At 62.6% G+C, this 15,307-nt stretch overlaps 1 protein-coding gene across 3 annotated transcripts; it reads left to right on the forward strand.

The window, feature by feature from the left end:
* Positions 1–6,128: 6,128 nt before the first annotated feature.
* On the forward strand, positions 6,129–11,727 carry LOC308530398 (protein C19orf12 homolog). 3 transcript variants are annotated; one of them, XR_013996841.1, is made up of 4 exons: positions 6,135–6,215; positions 8,802–8,977; positions 9,683–10,766; positions 10,816–11,727. XR_013996841.1 is itself a non-coding variant. In XM_081107010.1 (3 exons), exons 2-3 carry the CDS (start codon positions 8,818–8,820, stop codon positions 9,946–9,948), a joined length of 426 nt encoding a protein of 141 aa, XP_080963136.1. In that variant the 5' UTR covers positions 6,129–6,215; positions 8,802–8,817; the 3' UTR covers positions 9,949–11,727. The 3 variants fall into 3 exon arrangements, 2 of the variants coding, with proteins under 2 accessions (XP_080963136.1, XP_080963137.1); XM_081107010.1 differs by having other exon boundaries at positions 6,129–6,215; positions 9,683–11,727; XM_081107011.1 differs by lacking the exon at positions 6,135–6,215 and adding an exon at positions 6,468–6,510 and having other exon boundaries at positions 9,683–11,727.
* Positions 11,728–15,307: the final 3,580 nt, after the last annotated feature.

The raw sequence follows: 15,307 nt of genomic DNA on the forward strand, positions 1-15,307 counted from the left end.
TGCTTCAAGCAAATGGTTTGGGAGTGGACGGTGCCCAGCTGCCCCGGGGGTGACATCCTGCTCGCAAGGCCCAGAGGCAGGGCAGGCTCAGGGCTGGGGGCGTGGGGGCGGCCTGCTGGGGGCGCTCCGGCCACCCCGCCGCTCACTGCCCGCCCTCCCAGCCGCTCAGAACAGCTATTCTGCCACCTTCCATGCTGCTCCAGAGAACAGCAACCCAAAACAAACACCCAGCTCAGCAAACAGACTTTCGACAGCTTGAACATAAAAAAAGCCGCCAACACATGTTGCATCGCAGCAACCCCTCCCCGCGTCCCCACCGTGCTCCGTGGGGGGCTCCCCGCTGTGGTGGGGTGTGGGGGTCTCTGTCCTCGGAGGCCCCGCCTGCCCAGTGGCAGCCCAGCCGGCCTGGCTCCTGGTGGTCTGACACCTGCCCTGCCCGCCCAGTGGGGCCTGGGTGCCACCCTGGCGGGGTCCCAGCCAGAGCCGGGGGCTGGCAGGTGAGGTGGGGACGCCGCCCGCAGTGCCCTGGAGGCCGGGAGGGGGCTGGGGCCAGGCTGGTGGGCGTCCTGGGGCAGATCCTGGGGTGACAAAGGCTGCCCCTGAAGCACGCCGGGCGGAGAGCAAGCTTATTGATTTCATAGGTTTATTCTTTTGACCGGTCCGATAACCATTACCGCTCACGGTTTGGTCTGGGGGGGAGGGAGGTCTGATGAATCTATCAGGTTTATTTCTGGGGCAGATATTCACGGGAAAGGGCTCCCCTGGAACCCAGGCTGAAGGCGACGGAGGGGTTAGCGGGGCCCCTTCGCCTCCTGCAGGCGGGCGCACGGTTCTCAGTTCTCAGAAACCCCGCGTCCCTTCAGATGCCGGCACCCGAGGAGGACAGCTGGAAGCCTGCGTTTGGACCAACTTTCCCTCAACGCCCAGACAGACCTGAAGGGCTTAGAAGAGGGAGGGAGGGAGGGAGGGAGGCTCAATGACCCCCACCCCCACCCCCAAATGTCTGGGCGAGTTGAGAGGACCAGCCTGCTGGCCAGCCCGGCGTAACTTGTTCGCTTCTGTGAATCCTGTTTGGCTCCTGATGGTGCGAGCGACGGCACCAGGCCCAGCTGGCGGGCGCGGGGAGAGATGCTGAATTTTTAGCAGCTCGTGTCTATTTTGAGCGTCTCGGGGTATCTTTAGCTTCCCCGCAAACGGATCCATCAGAAGGCCGACCATGAAATCATCAGAAGTGAAAACACGGAGCAGAAATCTGAGGCCCCGACCAAGCTGTGCCACGAACCCCCTCCCAGCCCAGGCCCGACCGCAGCAAGGAGGAGGGCGGGGCGGACGGGGCAGTGGCCTGGCCTGGGGGACCTGGGAGGGGGTCTGTGGGAGGATGTGGATGAGGACGAGGATGTTGGAGAGCGGGCGGGAGGGGTCACGGCCGGGCCGGCCTCGCTGAGGAAGGCGGGTTGGGCCTCGGCTTCTCTGGACTCTGAGGGCCGAGGTCCTGTTCCTTGAGGCCCCGCCCAGCGGAGGCCCTGAGGCTGGAGGTCGGAGGGACTCATGTGCTGGGCCCACTCCTGACCCAGCCGGTCCGTTCCCACGGAGACCACGATTGTCCTGGAACCTGCTGTGCATCCAGGCGCCGGTGAAGCAGAGCAGACCTGCTCCTCACACTCGGTGTCCCCATAACGCTGACGAATCCCCAAAGACGACTATTTACATATGCAACGGGCCCTGTGCTGGCTTTGGGGGTGACACACCCTTTCAAATGGTGCTCAGTCGCTGCCCTCCACAATCCATCCATCCATCCATCCATCCCCCATCCATCCATCCCCCATCCATCCATCCATCCCCCATCCATCCATCCATCCCCCATCCATCCATTTACTATCCATCCATCCATCATCCATTCATCTATCCATCCATCCATCATCCATCCATTTATCCATCCATCCATCACCTACCCATCCATCCATCTGTCACCTATCCATCTATCCATCATCCATCCATCCATCCCCCACCCATCCATCTATCATCCATCCATCATTCATTCATCCATCCACCCATTTATCAATCCATCTATCCACCCACCTATTTGTCCATCCCTCCATCCATCCATCCATCCATCCCTCCATCCCTCCCTCCCTCTTCCATCCATCCATCCACCCACTATCTGTATCACCATCCTACTATCATATCACCCCGTTGGACTTTCTCCCATTCCCATAGGTTATCTGAATGACTTCCTTATCTCCCTGGCCGCCTCTCTCCGGCAGGGCCCTGTCTGTGGTTCCTGCTCAGATCTGTGGTGGGGCCGGGCCGGTGCCTGTGGCAGGAGCTCTGTAGGCATCCGTGGAATGAAGGCGAACGAAGGAAAGACTCGCTGCAGAGACGGGCCTTGCTGAGCACGTGGCTGAGACCGGGAGCCCAGCGCCAGGCCGTGGGGCCTGCACGGGACGCGGTGGCCGCCCACACCCTGTCGCCCCCGAAAGTGTTCCGTTCCGATGGCCACGCTGAGAACAGCCGCGTTCCCTGAGGTCCAAGCATGGGTGGGAGCCATTTCCAAAACGTGTTGTCATTGCAGTTGCCTCAGTTCGCCCACTTTCTGGGCCCCTGGGGCCCCGTCTCGCTTCCCCATCCTGGTCCCGGAGACCACCTTGCACGTAAGCTCCCTTTGCCCACTTTGTTCCTCCGGCTCTGCTTTGGGGAAAGACCCAGGTCATGCCAGTGTCTCCAAACTCCGACTTCCCCGGAAACAACCCGAAGTGGAGCCCGGCCGGCGTGGCTCAGTGGTTGGCTGCCACGGTTCCATGCCCGGTCAGGGCACAGGCCAGGCTGGTGGGCTCCGTCCCTGTGGGGGGCGGGCAGGAGGCAGCCCATCCATGATTCTCTCATCGTTGATGTCTCTCTCTCTCCCTCTCCCTTCCTCTCTGAAATCAATAAATTGTCCCCCCCTCCGCGGGGGACACCGGTGCCCCACGGGGCCCCCGCAGCATGACGTCACCGCAGCAGGACCGCGGAGACCGGGACGACCGCGGGGCGGGGCCCCCAAGCCAGATGCTGGGTGTGAACATAGAGCGGTGCCGGCCGTGGCTCTGATCTCGGGCCTCCGGCGCCCCCTGGCGGCAGCGTCCCTGCCGGTCCCCGCGCAGCAGCAGCAGCAGCAGCAGAGCCTGGGACGTGCCCTGGGGCAAACCCGCTAGTTCCTTTCTCAGGCCTTTCTCCCAGGAGCCGCCCTCAGGCCTCTGAGTCCCGGAGGATGAACCTTAAGAAAGCAGCCCGTCTTGTGCCTGGTTTCCCTCCAGCAAACCATCCTGGCGCTTCTGTGTGGCCCGTGGAGGCAGCCGGCAGCCCGGCCGGTGTGGCGCAATGGTTGGGTGTCGACCTAGGAACCAGGAGGTCACGGGTTGGATTCCCAGGGCACAGGCCCGGGTTGCAGGGTCGATCCCCAGTGGGGGGCGTGCAGGAGGCAGCCGACCCATGATTCTCTCTCATCATTGATGCTTCTCTCTCTCTCTCTTCCTCTCTCTTCCTCTCTGAAATTGATAAAAATACATTAAAAAAAAAAAGAGGTAGCAGGCCGAGCCCAGGTTTCCATGGGGCGTGCTCACTCCCACAGGTGGCCACAAAGGAGGGGGGCAGGCCAGTGTCCAAACGGGCGTGTGCAGGGGAGACAGGGGGCTGAGTGGTGCTCGGGGACGGGCGTGGGGACACAGGCCTGCACAGCTGCCCCCGCTAGTGATTTCGGTGCACCGAGCGTTACTGTCCGACCCGCCCCCTAATGAACCGCCGCCGTGGCCTCGGTGCGGGCTGAGCTCCGTGTGGGCGGGTGAGGTTTCAGACTCTGGTCACGGCGGCTCAGTCATCTGAGAAGACGTCCGGTTTTTTGTTTTGTTTTTTAAAATATATTTTTATTGATTTCAGAGAAGAAGGGAGAGGGAGAGACAGAAACATTAGTGATGAGAGAGAATCATGGATCAGCCGCCTCCTGGGGATGGGCCCGCAACCCTGGCCTGTGCCCTGACCGGTCAGCTCACACCCTGCGATGTGTACGAGAACCATTATTTCTATTTATTCTTAATTTTTTGTTGATCCTCACCTGAGGATATTTTTCAGTTGATTTTAGAGAGAGTGGAAGGGAGGGGGAGAGACAGAGAGAGAGAAACATCGATGTGAGAGAGACACATGGGCTGGTTGCCTCCCGCCTACGCCCTGACCAGGGCAGGGGATGGAGCCTGCAACCGAGGTACATGCCCTTGACCAGAATCGAACCCGGGACCCTTCAGCCCACAGGCCGAGGCTCTATCCACTGAGCCACACTGGACAGGGCAACGAGAACAATTGAGACCCCACGCATGGCCTCCTGGGAGCTCCAGCACAGCCCCAGGGCACCAGCATTTTCACTGCCTTTTCCCCAATGAGGAAACCGAGGCTGGGGAACGAATGACTCCCCCAGGGCCACCGGGCCGGTCGGGGCTGTGCGGCGCTGTGCGCTGGGGACCCACGCAGGAGGCCCCGCCGCCGCGGGAGGGTGCGGTGCCACGTGTCACAGCGTTTCGTGGCCTCAGACCCCACGGGCTGAAGGGGCGCGGGATTCTCACCGCCCTCCTTCCCCAGAGCCGCCCAGAAGCCTCCCGGGTCCTGGTCCCCTCTGCCTGTCTCCAGGGAAGGAGGGAGCCGCCGTGACTTCATGGGCCGCCAGGGGGCGCTGCCCGCAGAGAAACCGAACCTCTCCCAGGCCCAAGCGTGGGCTCCCATCTCCTCCCCACCCCGGAGCTGGGCTCACCCTAACCTGGGCTAGGGCGCAGCCTCAGTCACCCCAGCTCTAGCTAAAGCTCCCGGTCAGGGGCGCATGGGGTTTGTCCCTGCAGACGGGGGAGCCCTGGCTCATGCTTCAGGCCCTCCCTGTAGGGGGACAGGGGAGGCGGAGAGGGGAGGACAGGGGAACAGAAGTATAAGTGATGACAGGACAGTTTCGGGCAGTCTTGTGGTTGTGCACACGCCCCGGAGTGCACTGTCGCTCCCGGCCACACGCCTGCCCAGCGTGTCACTGTGCCGACCTCCGCAGGCCTCTGTAGCGCGGTGGGAAGTACTAGTATTTGTGGGTCTACGCCTACCAGTGCACAGAACAGGTCAAGTAAAACTATGATGTAAAAGGTGCTCCAAAGGCAGGGCCAGGGTGCAAGTTATGTGGTTACATTGTTGCTGACGTCACTGGGTGGTGAGTTATGTTGTTACATTGTTGCTGACATCACTGGGTGGTTAGTTATGTTGTTATATTGTTGCTGACATCACTGGGGGGTTAGTTATGTTGTTACATTGTTGCTGGCATCACTGGGTGGTTAGCTATGTTGTTACATTGTTGCTGACATCACTGGGCGATTAGTTATGTTGTTACATTGTTGCTGGCGTCACTGGGTGGTTAGTTATGTTGTTACATTGTTGCTGGCGTCACTGTGTAGTTAGGCCTAAACCAGCTCGAACTGAACAGGTGCAGACGTGGTTTTCCTGTCATGATTCCCTAAGCGGACAATGTACCGCTACTCACTCAGCACTTAGTGGTATTTGTATTACAAACAATCTCTAACTGGGGGATTTGGGGATCTGCGGGGCCCTGTTACCCACACTCCTCAGGCCCTTTGCATCCTCCAGGCTCCCCACAGCCGCTTGGTCCTGGAGCCCCAGGAGTAAAGCTGCCCTTGGCCTGTCCACGCCCCTGCCCCCCCAAACCCGCGCCCAGGCCCGGAGGCCCTGCCATTAGACTCTGGCCTGGGAGTCACCAAACACTAACTCGGCCCCTCACCTCCCAGGCCCTGTGCTCTGGCGCGCGGGGCTGGGAGGAGGTGGGTCCCTAGGCCGAGGGCCACAGACAGGGGCTCCGTGATGGGCGGGTGGAGGGCAGGGGTGCCCTCGGGGCCACACAGCAGACCGGGGGCGGGGCCGGTCGGAGGGGTCCTCCCGAGAGGCCGGCGACCAGGGACCCGAGCGCGGTCGCTGCGCCCCAGGACCCGGTCCCGCGGCTCCGCGTCCGTGGCGGCTCCGCGTCCGTGGCGGCTCCGCGTCCGTGGCGGCTCCGCGTCCGTGGCGGCTCCGTGTTCCGTGGCGACCCGGAAGGTCCCGGCGCCCGAGCCGGAAGGCGGGAGGGCGGGGCCTGTGCGGAGCTCGCGGTCGGGGTGACCCTCGGGCCGAGTCCGCGGGCGGCGGCGGTGACGCGGCGGCCCCCGCAGGTGAGCGCCGCGCGGGCGGGGAGCGGGGAGCGGGGAGCCGGGAGCGGGGAGCGGGGAGCGGGGAGCGGGGGGTGGGGGGCGCGCGTGTCCGGGGCCCGCGGAGCGACCTGCACCGGCGGCGGCCCCGGCGGCTCATTCATCCTCCGGATGGAGACGCGGAGCGCGGGGCGTGCGGTCCGCCCGGAGGAAGCGGAAGCCGAGCGCGGGTGGCCCCGGGCGCCTGACCCCGGCCGCACGCACCGCCCCGCGGGGCCCCGGCGCCAGGCCCGTCACTCGCCGCGCGGCCCGGGAAGCGGTGCGTGACCTCCCGGGGGCCCGGTGCCGGCGCGCCCTCCCCGCCCCCCGGTGCCGCGTCCCCGCCCGTCCCCGCCGCGGGCGTGTCCTGCCGCCGGGCCGGGGCGTCGGGGCGGGCGTTCGGGGAGCCGCTCAGTCCGGGCGGCACCTGCGAACCGGCGCGCACCTGGCCTGCCCGGGGGAGGAGGCTCTGGGCGGGGGGTTGGGGGGACCCGGGGGGGGGTCTGTCCGCGATGTAGGAGGGGGTTCCTCTTGGTCGGGCCTGGGGGCAGCGTTAGCCTTTAAAGGGTGGCCGGAGGCGCACAGGCAGGCGGGGCGCAGCGGGCAGCTCCGGCCTCGGTTGCGGGGAGGCGGGTGGGCGGCCGGCCCTCCCTTCCGATTTGGCAGCGGAGACGGGCTCAGGTGCCTGTGCGCTCCCCGATTGGAATGCCAGCAGCTGCTCCCCTAGAAAGAAAAGGCCGTTCGAAGGCAGAGGCCACAGCGCGGGTCCGAGATGAGGAGAACGGATATCGGGGGTGGGGGGCACTGCTCCGGGCGGCACCCCAGACCGTGTTGCGAGGAGGGGACGGGGCAGGGGCGTCTCCGAGGCGGGAGGGAAGAGTCCACGGTGCAGAGGAGCTGACCCCGTGACCCGGTCTCCGGCGTGTTGGCCTTTTCAGTCCCTGCTCATCCGCCAGGAGTCACCCCTGCTAACTCTGCACACAGCTCTCTGGGACGCAGGGGGGTCAGGAGGGGTTTGGGGGTCCGGGACTCCTGGGAGTGGAGCGGGCCCAGCGCCCCCCACCCCCCGCCCTCCGCCCCGCCCACATACACACCCACCAGTGCCTGGGCCAGCGCCCCAGGGCCCGCCCTCCGCTGCCTCAATCCCCACTTGGCAGACTGACTCCTCTGGCTGATGCTGTTTTGCAATTTGACTCGAGGGGACGCTGGGGTCCCGGGTCAGGCCCTTCAGTCTTGCCCCCCCGGGTGCGGCTGGAGACCCTGGGCTCGCTGTGAAGGCAGCTCCCCCCACCAGGCTGGGGAGCTACCGTGACCTTCAGTGACCTGTGTGTGCCCTTGGGGGCCGTGATCTGGGGAATGTCAGGGCCCAGCCTGCGTGGTTGAGTGCTTGAGGGTCGATCCATGAACCAGGAGGTCAGGGTTCGATTCCCGGTGAGGGCACAGGCCCGGGTTGTGGGCTCCATCCCATGTGGGGGGCATGCAGGAGGCAGCAGATCCGTGATTCTCTGTCATCATGGATGTTTCTCTCTCTCTCCCTCTCCCTTCCTCTCTGAAGTCCATGTAAAACATATAAATATAAAATATATAAAGAAGGGTCCCAGGCACTGGCCTGCGGGGCCGCAGCTCTCCCGGGACAGCGAGAAGGGCCGAAACCCTGCCTGTGGGTGGGGCAGCTCCCAGTTCCCCCCGGGACCAGGAGGACAGTTGCACAGAGGAGACGGGTCCGGGTTGCCCGCGGTTCAGAAAACCCTCATCAACCCCAAGACATGGAGCGAGAGGCTGCCCTGTGCCCTCGGGCTCCTTACAGCTGCCAGCATGAGTCAGCCCCCCCCCCCCCGCCCCCCAAGGGGTGGGGGAGGGAGGTGCTGGGCTTGGCTTGGCTGCAGCTCAAGCTGGAAATAGCTCAGCTTTGATTTACTTCCCAGCCCTGCCAGGCGGGGGCGCTCCATCCCCAGGACCCTGGGCAGAGCCTGCCCCGCCCTGCCATGTCCCACCTGCCGGCTTGGCCAACAGTTCCTGACCCCCAGAGACTTGCTGTAACGTGGTTCCCAAAGTGGAGTCCTGCTCCGTACGATCCACGCGTCCTCGGGTCCTTGGGATTGTGTGATTCTTTTATTCTCTGGCTGTTGTGTGTTTCTGCCGCCTCCCGGCCCACAAATGGGGGTGGGTTGCCTTTCACGGTGGTGGATTTTTATTTTTTTATTATTTTTCTTTTTCTTGATTTCAGGGAGGAAAGGAGAGGGAGGGAGAGAGAGAGAGATCAGTGATGAGAGAATCATTGATGGGCTGCCTCCTGCACTCCCCACACTGAGGATCGAGCCCATAACCAGGGCCTGTGCCCTGACTGGGAATCGAACCCCGACCTCCTCAACCACTGAGCCACACCAGCCGGGCCTGTTTGCTTATTGACTACCGGAAGCCCCGCTTTCTCGGTGACAGAGGACTTGTCACGTGACGATGCTGTCCTCTCGCCCACCGCAGAGCTGGGGTCCTGGAGCAGGGGGTCCGCCCTGGATACGGGGACGAGCGAGCTTTGGGCGGGAGCTGACGCGTGGGACCCTCCCTCCGCAGGTCGGTGTGGCACGCGATGCCCCTGATGGTGGAGGAGGCCATGAAGCTGCTGTGCTCCCTCTCGGAGGCGAGGAAGATGAAGGCGGCCGTCAAGCACGCGGGGCGGGGCGCCCTGGTCACCGGTGCCGTGGCCTTCGTCGGGGGCCTGGTCGGGGGCCCACCGGGACTGGCCGTTGGTGAGTGCAGTGCCCCGTGGGGTGGGGGACAGAGGCCCTGAGTCCCCAGGGGCCTCACAGGAGCCTGTCACCCGCGTGAGGGGCTGGCGAGCTGAGCCTGAGACTCGGCCTTTGTGTACAGACGTGTCCAGAGGGACACACGTGTCTGTGTCTCAGAAGCGCAGGGCGCCCTCCGGTGGCTCCGCGCCTGTGGACTGGAAGGCGCCCTGCCCCGGGGTGTGCCCTGTGTCCCCTGGGCAGGCCAGGTCCTGTCTTCACTGCAGGGTCAGGAGGGAGCTGGGATTCCAGGACTCTGGCCGCTCAGAGAGCGCCCGGCCCGACCCCAGTCCCCAGTCCCCAGTCTGTGCAGGAGAAGCGCCCACGATTGCCCACATACACCTGCCCCTGGTCTCACCCCTGCTCCCATCTGAGGACCAGTTTCTGCCAATGAGGGAGGTTGGGCTGGTTCCATGGTCCCTTAGAGGTCGCGTGAGTTGCTCCCTCTAGTCTGGGAGCAGCAGGTTCCCGGGTGACCCCACCGCGGGCTTGACCCGGACCACGGGCTGTTACCTGGACCACAGGCTGGGCCTGAACCACGGTCTGTGACCTGGACCACAAACTGTGGCCTGAGCCATGGGCTGCCACCTGAATCCTGTGACGTGCTCCCAGCGAGCTCCGAGCCGGCACTGTGAACAGCCTGACTCACCAAACCTTCCTGTCCCCCAGGGGGCGCCGTCGGGGGGCTCCTAGGGGCCTGGATGACCAGCGGGCAGTTTAAGCCGGTCCCTCAGATCCTCATGGAGCTGCCGCCCGCCGAGCAGGAGAAGCTGCTCAACCAGGTCACGGCCATCGTCAGGCACCTGGAGTGGACGGACGCCGTGCAGCTCACCATGCTGGTCATGGGCAGCGAGGCCCTGCAGGAGCGGCTGCTGGCGCTGCTTGTCGGCTACGTCACCAAGGAGCTGCAGGCCGAGGTGCAGTACGGAGACTAGGCTCGGGCGCGGGCACCGAGCTCGGGGAGCGCCTGGGGGCCCTGTGCTGGGGCCTGTTCTGGAAAATGCTGATGAAGCCGCCGTGGGCGCGGCCCGTGGGGAGCTGCTGCCTGGCCGAGGCGCCTGTGGCTGACGCGGGGACAGGTTCTGCGTCCACTCTCCTGACGCGGAGGCAGAGGGCTCAGCCGCTCGGCTGTGAGGGTGACTGCTGTCCGGGCGCCGCTGGCAGGACGGGGACCCTCCGGGCCCAGGGTCTCAGGGCCTGGCCGCCGGCCCTGCTGGAATCATGCGGCCCCCGGAGAGCGCCCCTGCCCCCCTCGTCCCTTCCCAGGAGCCTCATGGGGGATGAGGGGGGCACCAAGGGCACCGGCCCAGCAGCCCAGCCTGACTCCCCCTCCGGGTCCCGCTGGTGAGGCCGCTGCTGCAGGAAGAGGGGCTCCTGGTGAAGTGGGGGGTCGGGAGGACCTCGAAGAAGTGACCGCCCTCAGGTCCCCACTCACTGTCCTGCCTTCAGAGCTGCAGCTCCCCGTCTGCAGAGCCCACACGGTTTCTGAACAGCCTTCCCCTCCGATTCCTGGAAAGATCTCTGATCCGGGAGGCGGGCACACCCAACGCCAGGGACAAAGGAAGGCAGGGGGTGGGTGACTGTAAACATGGAAGGAAGCTGGGCATTTCCTGCCTGAGGCCACCTTTCCAAGCTGCTCCCTCTCCCAGAGCCTCCAGGGGGCGCTGCTCCCCCTCCCAGAGCCTCCAGGGGGCGCTGCTCCCCCTCCCAGAGCCACCAGGGGACGCTGCTCCACTCCCAGAGCCTCCAGGGGGCGCTGCTCCACTCCCAGGGGGTGCTGCTCCCCCTCCTTGTGCCTCCAGGGGGCGCTGCTCCCCCTCCTTGTGCCTCCAGGGGGTGCTGCTCCCCCTCCCTGTGCCTCCAGGGGGCGCTGCTCCACAGCTCTGGGTGTGTGTGTGGGGGCGGGGGGGGGTGCCCTCCTGCCCAGGATGGTCAGACCCCGCACCTCCATGTGCACAGAAAACTGGGGAGTGGATTGAACCCCAGGTGCCTCAGGAAGGACGGAGCCTTTGGTCTCACAGACACTGCCCTCCAGCAGCCTGGGCCCAGGGTGGCCGCCTGCCTCCATCCCTTCTGTGCTGCTCCAGGGCTGGGCAGGGTGGCCCATCTGGATGGTTCTCCTATCAGACAAGGTGACGGGGTTACCCATGTGGGGTGGCCCTCTGCCAGGCCCAGGGGCACAGGGGTCAGAGGTCCCACACCAATGGCCCCTAAAGCTTCCCCCCCACCCCCCTCAGCCAGCCTGCCTTTCCTCTGGGAAACAGTGTGGGGAGGAGAGGGCCCCACCCTTGACCCCGGGGGCTGGAGGCCCCACGTGTACTGAGCTGACGCCCATAACAAGCCGGGTCCTGGGTACTGGCAGTGGCTTTGGGCCCAGAGCCCCCCTCGGCAATGAAGGTACTTACCTGGCCCCCCTCAAGCGTGCTCAGTGCCTGAGCTTATTTCCTTGTAAAAGACCTTCACTTATTTATTTTTGAAAAGGCCTCCCCAGGCTGGTACAAATCAGGTACAAGCATAAGAGGGCTCCCTCCTCCGCTGCCCCCTGCCCCGCCCCTCTTGTCAATCAATGTCCTGTGCATCCACTCGGTTTAAACATGGTCTTTGAAAATGATTCCTTTCCCTTTATTTGTCAATGCCGATTGCCAAAGACTTGGAAAAACACAGGCGAGTATATATAATAAAAAGTGCTACGGATTCCAGCACTCAGACAACCACCATGGAACGTGGTATATTTTGTGCACATCTGGTAATGCCGTGTGTGTGTGTGAGTGTGAGTGTGTGTGTGTGTGTGTGTGTGTGTGTGTGTGTGTTTCTATCGCGTTTGCACCCTTGCTGTTTAGGCCACTGTGAACCCTTTCATGGATGAACGCTGGGGCTGTGACCCGGAATTCCCGCCCGCTTTAGGGAGATCCCTCAAAGTGAAGCTGCTGGGTTAAGAAGTGGCAGTATTTTTACTATATATTTTTTTTTTATTGATTTCAGAGAGGAAGGGAGAGGGAGAGAGAGAAACATCAATGATGAGAGAGAATCATGGATCAGCTGCCTCCTTCACGCCCCACACTGGGGATCGAGCCTACAAACCCGGGCCTGTGCCCCGGTGAGCCACGCTGTCCGGGCCATTTTCGCATTTTAAGAATGTGGGTCATTTAAAGCTGGATACAGGGCATCGCTGTGGCAGCCGGAGGGGCAGGATAAGCTGAGAAAGAACTGCGGGCAGACGAGGCCCCCGCTCCCCCTGCCGCCTGGGTACCCCGGGCAGGCCGGGTCTGGGAAAGCCTCCTGCTGGAGTGGGAGCCCCTGGCAGGGCCCGCAGCCCACGCTCCAGGGACTGGAACTTCCCCTGCTTTTTGCCCAGAGAGTCTGGCTCTGTCCGCCCACCCCGTGCTCCCGGGGCCTGCCTTTCTGCTGTCAGCGCTGGAACATTCTGGAACTGGCTCCTCGATGTGAGGGTGGGGTGGGAGCCAGCAGGAGATGGGTTCTAGGAGGGACTCAGAACAGGGCTCTGGTCCCTGCCCGGACCCGGCCGCCTGCAGACCTCGCTCCTGCCCCAATGACTGCTGCCCCGGACCAGGGACCAGGCGGGGGAGACCCTGGGTGTGGTGAGCTGGCACGGCCATGGCATACTCAGCCCCAGGGCACCTTATGTGCCGCACCAGCTCAGCCTAGTTCAGAGACCCTGAGAGGGGGCGGTGAAGGATTAGAAAAGACAGACAAGAGAAGAAAGCTGGGTCTGGGTGGGACGCTGCTCCCGATGGAGAGACAGCGCCATGGGCTACAAGCCGTGTCTTTATTTTATAGCAGATGCCACAAGGCAAAGTCAGGGCGTGGCCAAGATGTTTACAACATTCTCGTGGTTTCAATCCTACTCAACTACGTGCACCTGAACTCTATCAAGCCCACCTCACTCAGGCATGTGGGGCCACGCGTTTGGACCATACGGTCAAGCTCACAACCACAGCTGTTGGCTATAATTGTGCTGGGAGGGCCCTGCCCTCCAAGCTGGGACTCGCACGTGGCCATGAGAGGCCTGTGCCCTCTCCTCAGTCCGAGGCTTGAACCTGTCCGAACGCTGTGGCCGCTCCCCACACCTGGGGAGGGACTGAGACCTGGAGGCCGTGGCTGGGACTGAGCACCCCTTGCCCAGCACCAGGCAGGGTGAAGGGACCGGCTGCCTGGCCTCCTTGCTGGGAGGACACCCCATGTGGCTTCAGGAAGTTGCCCCTCACACCCTGATCTGTCTGCCCAGAGCCCTCTGTCCAGGCAAAACCAGCCAGGACCAGTTTATGTGGCCCAGCGAGGCCCAGGCTTGTACACAAACCAGTCGTTGGACGCACCTCTGCCACCTCCTGTAGTAGAGCTCGGGAAGTATGTCTCAGCGCTGTGGCTGCTGCAATGGTGTGAGCACACTCCACCATGACATGCTTCCTCCGCACACCAGGAAGTAGCAACGCCCGCCTGAACTAACTCCTAGAGCCACATGCATAGTACCCCAGCCTTTCAGCCATTGGCCGCCTATAGCAACGTGCCTCCCTCTGATTGGTCGCCTATAGCAACGTGTCTTCCTCTGATTGGTCGCCTATAGCAACGTGTCTCCCTCTGATTGGTCGCCTATAGCAACATGCCTCCCTCTGATTGGTCACCTATAGCAACGTGCCTCCCTCTGATTGGTCGCCTATAGCAACGTGTCTCCCTCTGATTGGTCGCCTATAGCAACGTGCCTCCCTCTGATTGGTCGCCTATAGCAACGTGCCTCCCTCTGATTGGTCGCCTATAGCAACGTGCCTCCCTCTGATTGGTCGCCTATAGCAACGTGTCTCCCTCTGATTGGTCGCCTATAGCAACGTGCCTCCCTCTGATTGGTCCCCTCATGCTATATATACCCCTGTAGTTCCTCAATAAAACGGATCTGCGTCAATGAACCTGGTCCCCGGAGTCGTGCATGCAGACGCCCTAGCGTGTTGGGGCTCCGTCGTCCTCACCCCCGAGGGATCCCCTGCTTCAACCCCCCCCCACACACACACACACCTGGTCGGTCCGTCTGCCCCGTGAGGAAGGCCTCACAGGCCCTGGGAACCTTGCTCTCTAACCCCCCCTCCCCTAGTGGTGGCTGCCTTCGAGCAGCAGGCTGAGCCTCTCCGCCTGGAGCCAGGCCCCACCTGCTGAGTCAGGGACACACTCTAGGGGGACATTTGAGACCCGGCTATTTTTAGGCGGCTGACCGGGCCGTGTGCCGCATGCAGACCTCGCTGGTGCTGGGGACAGCCCTGCTGGGACCATCGCTGACCCTGCCCTCGGCGCATTAGCCAAGTGCACATTAATGGGAATTTCATCTCTGAGCCCTGACCAATCAAGTCAGATTTCAGAATGAGGGGCAGGAAATAAAACCGAAAGGGAATACCCATTCCGTGTGCTGTGGCCCAGGGTTCCCGCGGGAGGAGCACCCTTCCCGCAGCCGTCAATCTCCTGGCCGATCCAGTTCCGAGTGTTCCTTTCATTCCTGCGACATCGTTGACAGCATTTCTAACAGGTGGGTCAGACAGGTGTGGGCGAGGGGGGTGCCACCGTCCAAGTGCTCTCCCTACCCCTCTCTAACCCCTCTAACTCCCACCCTACCCCGCGGAAGGGCCATCTCTCAGCCTCGCCCTGCCCTGGGCTTCCCAGAAGGCCCGCCCCCACAGGAAGAACAGGAATCTATCTACATAAAAGGCTAAGCTGTCAGCCAGAGAGGCCCAGGCTCATGCTGCTGTGGCCGAGGTACAGTTCTGTGGTTCATGTTAGTTACCGTATAGTTACTGTGGAATTAGTGCCACCTAATGTATGTTACCAAAAAATAAATATATCTAACCCCCCACCCCCCCAAAAAAGGCTAATGTGCTAAGTGCCCATTCAGGCAATGACATCACGTAGCAACGCCCAGCTTCCTCTCCCTAGCAACGACTAGCCTCCTTGCAGTGTCTTCAGCCCTGGCACACGGCTTGCTTTATAGCCAAGTGTGCAAACATTTCACACTTTTTAAAATATATATCTTATTGATTTTTTTTACAGAGAGGAAGGGAGAGGGATAGAGAGTTAGAAACATCGATGAGAGAGAAACATCAATCAGCTGCCTCCTGCACACTCCCCACTGGGCATGTGCCTGCAACCAAGGTACATGCCCTTGGCCAAAATCGAACCTGGGACCCTTGAGTCCACAGGCCGATGCTCTATCCGCTGAGCCAAACCAGTTAGGGCAAACATTTCACACTTTAACCAAATGTCTGTGAAGCATTTTCCCTGCCTCATCTCGTTTGATCC

Source organism: Myotis nattereri, assembly GCF_964212035.1.
Source record: "Myotis nattereri genome assembly, chromosome: 15".
NCBI classification, from domain to species: Eukaryota; Metazoa; Chordata; class Mammalia; order Chiroptera; family Vespertilionidae; genus Myotis; species Myotis nattereri.

Bases quoted from the DNA above. Each gene is read 5' to 3' on its own strand.
- LOC308530398 (XM_081107010.1), top strand. From the start codon at position 8,818: ATGCCCCTGATGGTGGAGGAGGCCATGAAGCTGCTGTGCTCCCTCTCG. The intron at 8,978-9,682 runs GTGAGTGCAGTG...CCTGTCCCCCAG, and splicing joins CCCACCGGGACTGGCCGTTG to GGGGCGCCGTCGGGGGGCTC.